The sequence below is a fragment of the Melozone crissalis genome, unplaced genomic scaffold, assembly GCF_028551555.1.
Source record: "Melozone crissalis strain CALT ecotype California unplaced genomic scaffold, PUWL_Pcris_2 ptg000005l_1, whole genome shotgun sequence".
Taxonomy (NCBI): domain Eukaryota; kingdom Metazoa; phylum Chordata; class Aves; order Passeriformes; family Passerellidae; genus Melozone; species Melozone crissalis.
In genome coordinates, this window is record NW_026535783.1 from 31,708,903 (window position 1) to 31,714,902 (window position 6,000).

The following is a 6,000-nucleotide window of genomic DNA, read 5'->3' on the forward strand; positions in this document are numbered from 1 at the left end:
GTCTGTCAGAAATACCAGAATGGAAAGCAGAGCTAAAAAAGCTTAAATGTAAGCAAGGGGGAGTTCATTTGTAACTTCAACTAGTTTAAGTTGGTGTTATTGAGATCACACAAATTTTTTTTTTTAACTTGGCATGTAATGAGGAAGGATATAGCTAGAAAATTCAACATCATAAAATGTTTTTCGAAAACAACATTGTGGGCTGGAAATGATTTTTAATAAAACCTCTGTAAGCAAGTTAAATGGCCAAACACAAATTCCACTTGACAAAATTTAGTTAAAGCTGATTCCTTCTTTAATGTGATATATTACATTAATATTTAAAGCCATTTTAAATTGAAATAATAGACTAATGTGACCAGCTTGTTTGATGCTTTTTCAGTAATTGTTTTTTCTCCTGAGAAAACCTTCCTCAGTCTCACAGCTGAGCTGCCTCATTTGAGATTTGTGTAGTTGGCCTGAAGCTTTATTTTTTCACTTTTTGCCTGTTTGCTCTCATCCTTTTCTTGCATAATACCCAATTTATCCCCATATAGTAGGTAATCATTATTGTCTCTCTACATAAACTTTTTCGTTTTGAATGCTTCTAAGTAGCTCTTTTTCTCTTTTTTGTTTCTTTTTTTTATTTGGATAATGTGCTGCATCAATGACCAGCAAGATTTTTCTGATCCTAGATGGAAAGTATCTGTATTGAAAAATAGTCATTCCCACTCCCCCTGCTTCAGAGGCTCAAATCTCTGTTTTATCACACTGCATACTTTCTGCCTCTTCTGTGGTGGTCTCCACATTCATTCTTCACAGTGTAAATTCCAAGATTACTATGTTAACCTTCACATGTTCTTCTGCTGCATAATTTCCTTTATAGTATGGACATTACATTCCCTCAGGAACTTCTTTGTGCTTTCTTTTTTTGAGTAACTTCGGTGAATACCTGCCATTTTTTTACTGTTTTCCCATTTATATTTGGTTCTTTATTCACTTTCTGTCTGTCCTGTGCCTTTTTTCAAAAGCATATTCTTTGTTATACATCCTAACAATTCTGACTGAATAATTTTTTTGGCTACTCAGAATATTTCTGAAATATTTTGGTTTTTTGTTTTCCTTCTCTGTAGAGTGCCTTGCCTCTTTGTCAGAGGTGTACTTAAACAGCAGGAGCCCTCTGTGCACTGTTTCTTGTTTATTTCCATCCCTTTTTTCCCTATTTTGCTTTCACAGTACATCGTGAAATTTCTTTCTTCTGATGCTTCATGTTCTTCAGTTCAGTCTTTGATTTCATGTATTTCATGTAGTTTTCCATTGTTTTCTTTCTCAAGATCTGTCTGTGCTGTTTCCTAACTCAGAAAGGGAGGGCAAAACAAAAAGGAAATAGGGAAATTTTATGAGATGCATAAGCAACACAACAGTTTGCATGACCCTTAATGGGTACAATCTTCTTTCCTTTCTAAAATCTTTCAAATCCTTAAGTCCCATCTAAATTAGACATAAGAGAGAAGAACCTTGCTCTTGCATGTCATCAGAGAAAGGCAATGGCATCTTTGGAAAAGAAAAAAACCAAAAATTGCATCTCACAGTGCTTGTTCTTGTTGCTCAGCCTCAAAAGGAGGGTGCTTCAGAAAGAATGGCACCTTAAAAGCCTACAAACGTTAGACCTTTTTTGTGTAGCAATTTTAAAATTGTATGTCTCCTACAAAGGTTTTCAAGTACAAAATACCTACTGAAATGTTAATGCAGACTAGTTCCATCTGTTGCATTCTCTGTTTTAAGGGCAGTAATCTCTGAATTTAAGACTGATACTTCCTTATCCAGGTGCTCATGTGTGACTCATGAAATTAGTCTAACTTTTAGAAATACTCTTGAAAACCAATACTTCAGTCTTGCAATTTGTGTTGATTTGCTGCTTTCCAAAATTTTCAAGTCTTGTTAGCAAGTTTTTAGGTGGAAAGGTGATGTGGCCTGGGGATTTTTATAGGTCTTTTTATGCTGGATTGAGAGTTCATTCAGAAAAAATTATCAGCATCCTATATTCACTCTTTTGAATACATTTATGTGTAGATTCATGATTTTATGAGGAAAAAACTTGAATTCAGACTTTGTTTTTTGCCATGGGCAGCAAAAGATGCTTAGTGAAGAAGATGAGCAGCTTGGTAAAATGTGAAAGTTCTTAAATACGTCCCCATGCACTACAGCACACTCTTTTACTGAGTTTGTAGTCTTTGATGTCAGATGCATTAGAAAATTGGCCCTCAACACTTTTCCTTGAAGAAAAATAAGATGGTAGTATTGCTTTGCTGCCACTGTATCACTTATTTCAGCAAAAGGCCAAAGCATAAAATGGTTTTACATTGTGCTGCTTAAATACATCAAAAAACCCACGATCCTTTGCATAGCAATATGCCACTGAAGATACAGATGGATAAAACAGGCTCTTTTTTCACACAGGTTTGAAAAACCACGTGGAAGAATGAGTTTGCTGATGTATTCTGTGCATGTGTTTTGCTTGCTGTGGAAAAGAAAATACATTTCTTTCATCTTCGTAGACAGGGGATATCGTGCAAGCTGCTTGGAAATATTGCTCCTGTGCTGTTTTAATACAGCACAGTGATATTCCAGTGGTGTTTTTAGGTCTCTGTGAAGAAGGAGCATAGATGAAATAATTGCAAGTGGTGGCCTGCAGGCATAGCTTTGAATGAATGTTATTTTCCACTCTTTGTGTAGTTGTTATGTATGCTCTGGGATGCAGAGAAAAAAGGGCCAAACCTTTAAGATTCAAGTTGTCTTCCTGCAGGCGCTTGGCCATGATTGTTTTGACTCATGCAACACAAGCAGGAAAGAACTATGGGTTTCCTTTTCTGTTTGGTGATAGAGGCAGTGAAAGTCATAGCAGGATGTGCATGTGTTGAAACACGAGGCATGAAAAGGGGGACACGAAGATTTATATGCATCAGACTAAAAATACCTTCAAATAAGCTATGTTCAAGAAAGTTCAGATTTACTGTGATTTGAAAAGTAAATGTCCTCCATTTAAAGGATCAGTATCAATTAAGGCAAGCATTGTATATTGTCACGTAAATAGATAAATCAAAAATGTTCCACAAACCAAAAGGTCCATTTTTGGATTTAGGAAATCCTAGTTTAGCCCTGTTTTAATGATCTGAATTAGCCACACAGATATTTGTAAGTTGGATATTATACCTTTAATATAATGATGTTTACTTAGTGATAAATGTATGGTTCATTATACCTGCCTGAGAACGTTTTCCTTATAACAAGATAAATTTTAGTTTGTCAGGTGGAGTCAAGGCCTGTAAAAGATTTGATTTTTTTATTTTTTTTTATTAATCAAGTGGGTCAGTGAAACCATGAATCAGCCAGTTTTCTTTAGGAGAGAGGAAAAACTTTTGCCTCAGCACCACTTCTTTGATCTTTTCTGCTGAGCTACATGCTGAAGTTAAAATTTCAGCAAGCCTTGGATGCATGTGTCCTTGTGAAAAAGTAATATAGCTTTACTGGTAACAAAGGACAACTTGGAAACTAAACCTAGAGAAAAAATAAAATCAAAAGCAAGAAGATGCTACAACTCATTGTTCTTCATCTTTCCTCTACTCCTCTTTTCCCTTCTATCTCCAGGTCAGCTCAATTCAGAATCAGATGCAATCCAAGGGAGGCTATGGTGGTGGCATATCTGCAAATGTTCAAATGCAACTCGTAGATACAAAGGCAGGATAACCTTGGGGATAACTTTCCTGTAAGTATTTCATTCTACTTCTTAGGCGCTGTTAGAGCAGTATGAAAAACAGTCATACTGCCTTATAATTATCTCCTTATAAAAATCTGTGTCCTTGGGATGTCCAATTTTTAAATCCATTTCTGAGTAAAAAATTAGCTATCTTGTAAGAATGTTACTTTTTCACAGAATGGAGTGCAGATTGTTCTGACTGTGTCAGTCTGACCTTAAGTATGTTTTAACTAAAGGTGATCTTGTAGGCTGATCTTTGCAGATGAAGTTAGTTGTAAAACAAATCTCATAAGAAGTTTGTGATGTGATTATGGTACCACTCCTGCAGTGCTTCCATAAGATGTATGGTGTTAAGTCAATGTATAGCAGTATTGCAGTTGGAAGATGGTCAGAATGCTCTAAACTTGGTTTAATGCATGTTTTCTGTCTTTTAGGTTTATGTGAGTTCCTGTATCTTCTTTCCTGTGTCCTCTCTTTTGCCTTGGTGACTGCTTTCTGTGCTCATGACAAGAGAAGTGATGGCTCATTGTTCACCCTTCGTGATTAGTCCAGTGAAAAGTTGCTGTTCTGCTCTGATGATGCCACTTATGAGATTGGTCCGACTGTGCCTTTCAGTGGCATGCACGCATTGGCCTCTAGCAGTATCATGGACGTAGAGCTGTGCAAGGGTTAGGAACTCAAGTTTTAAAAAGGAACTCACTTGCCGCGGAAGTTACGTCCAGATATGGACAACACTGGACAAACCAGACTAGCTCTATTCATGCTAACCTTCTAAAGATATACATTAAATAACTTTGTTGCCATCCAAAAGCCAATTCTACAGAGGCCTATTGTTATTTGTCACGTATGCTCTACTGCTTGGGAAACTTTTCTGCTGTATTTGCAATGCTAACAAAACTTCAGTCTGAGGCCTATACTTTTTTAACCATTTCCTAAAAACCCTCTAACTTTATGGATGCCAACAGAGCTGTTTAGGATTGGTTGTCGCTTTTTAGTTGTTCTAAGGCACATTAAAGTACCAATCTTAACTTTCCTCATTCCATTTCCATTAGAAATACTAATGTGTGGGAATCTATAAAGTTAGAGGGTTTTTAGAGGGTTTTCAGAAAAGTATTTCTTCTTTATAAGCCAAACATTAAATGCCATCTTTTTAACTCTCTCAAAAGACAGCTTGTGTATGTCTAGACGTAACTGCCGCAGCAAGTAAATTCCTTTGTAAAACGTAAGTTCCTAACCCTTGCATTAATGCACAACATTCTGTTGCTTTTTAGTCTTTTAATATTTTCTCGACTCAAATAGTTTAGAAATGAATGAGTTTCCACTAGTTTCAATTACCTAATGTTCACTGAATTTTTTAAAGGTCTGAGACCTGCAAGCACAAATAATTATTTCATACAAAATCAACAGAGTAGATGACCGCATGCTTTGTGAGGTTGCTTTTTATGGTGGCCTGCTTGGTGCTAAAAGAAAAAAAAAATTGCTTACTGCAGATGTGAAAAATTTTGCTGTGGCACCAAGTCATGCCTGTTTCTGAAAAAGGACTTGTAACTTAGCTGCTTCAGTCATGTCTTTATTTTAGTTTTTATCCAATTGGTCTTGAAATAATAAAGAGACAGCTTGCATTCATGAGGCATTTGTTGTAAATGTTCAGTATATTTATTTTGAAAGAGCTGACCTTGAGACTGTAAACCAGTGTAGTACCGTATCTAAGTGTTGTGGAATCGCTTTAGTCTATTTACACAGAAGAGCAACATGTTTGACTGCTTCTTTTTCTTTCTACAATTAATTTCAACCTGTACAGTCATTTCCAGTAGCAGCATGTCAGACTGCCTGCAATATTGGCTGAAAAGTTTAGTAGACCTTTCTAAGTAGTTGGCAGTATCTATGTACTAAATATTTAGGGCCATGGAAGTTGCTAAGAGCAACATACTAATCTGGCAGAACAGGTGCCAATGAAAACAACATACAGGGTGACTTTTTACTAAGTCAGTAAAATGCCTTTTGCTCAGGTTCCAAAGCATGTTTCTTTCACATGTTGTGAAACTGCATTTTAATATTGCACTGTTTTCAGATTATCTCTATAAGTGGTCCCTTTTTTGCTTCTTGCTGGTGGTTTTAGAGAAGTCAATTATTTGAGACCTGGTTACATTAGATTTTTATGAGGGAAAAAGACCCAAACCATCTAAACAAATAAGGCATAACTGATCCTAATCAAATCCATTTCTATGTGCAAATATGCATGTAGACTGCTGTCCTAAATGAAT

At 36.1% G+C, this 6,000-nt stretch overlaps 1 protein-coding gene across 3 annotated transcripts in view; it reads left to right on the top strand.

Moving 5' to 3' along the window:
- The window catches only part of CDC42SE2 (CDC42 small effector 2), an 80,698-nt gene extending 75,903 nt beyond the window's left edge, over positions 1 to 4,795 (top strand). For all 3 annotated transcript variants that reach the window (XM_054283511.1, XM_054283527.1, XM_054283519.1), the window contains exons 6-7: positions 3,628 to 3,745; positions 4,171 to 4,795. In XM_054283511.1, the coding sequence (XP_054139486.1) occupies positions 3,628 to 3,726 (99 nt within the window). In that variant the 3' untranslated portion in view covers positions 3,727 to 3,745; positions 4,171 to 4,795. The remainder of the gene's footprint in view (positions 1 to 3,627; positions 3,746 to 4,170) is intronic.
- Positions 4,796 to 6,000: the final 1,205 nt, after the last annotated feature.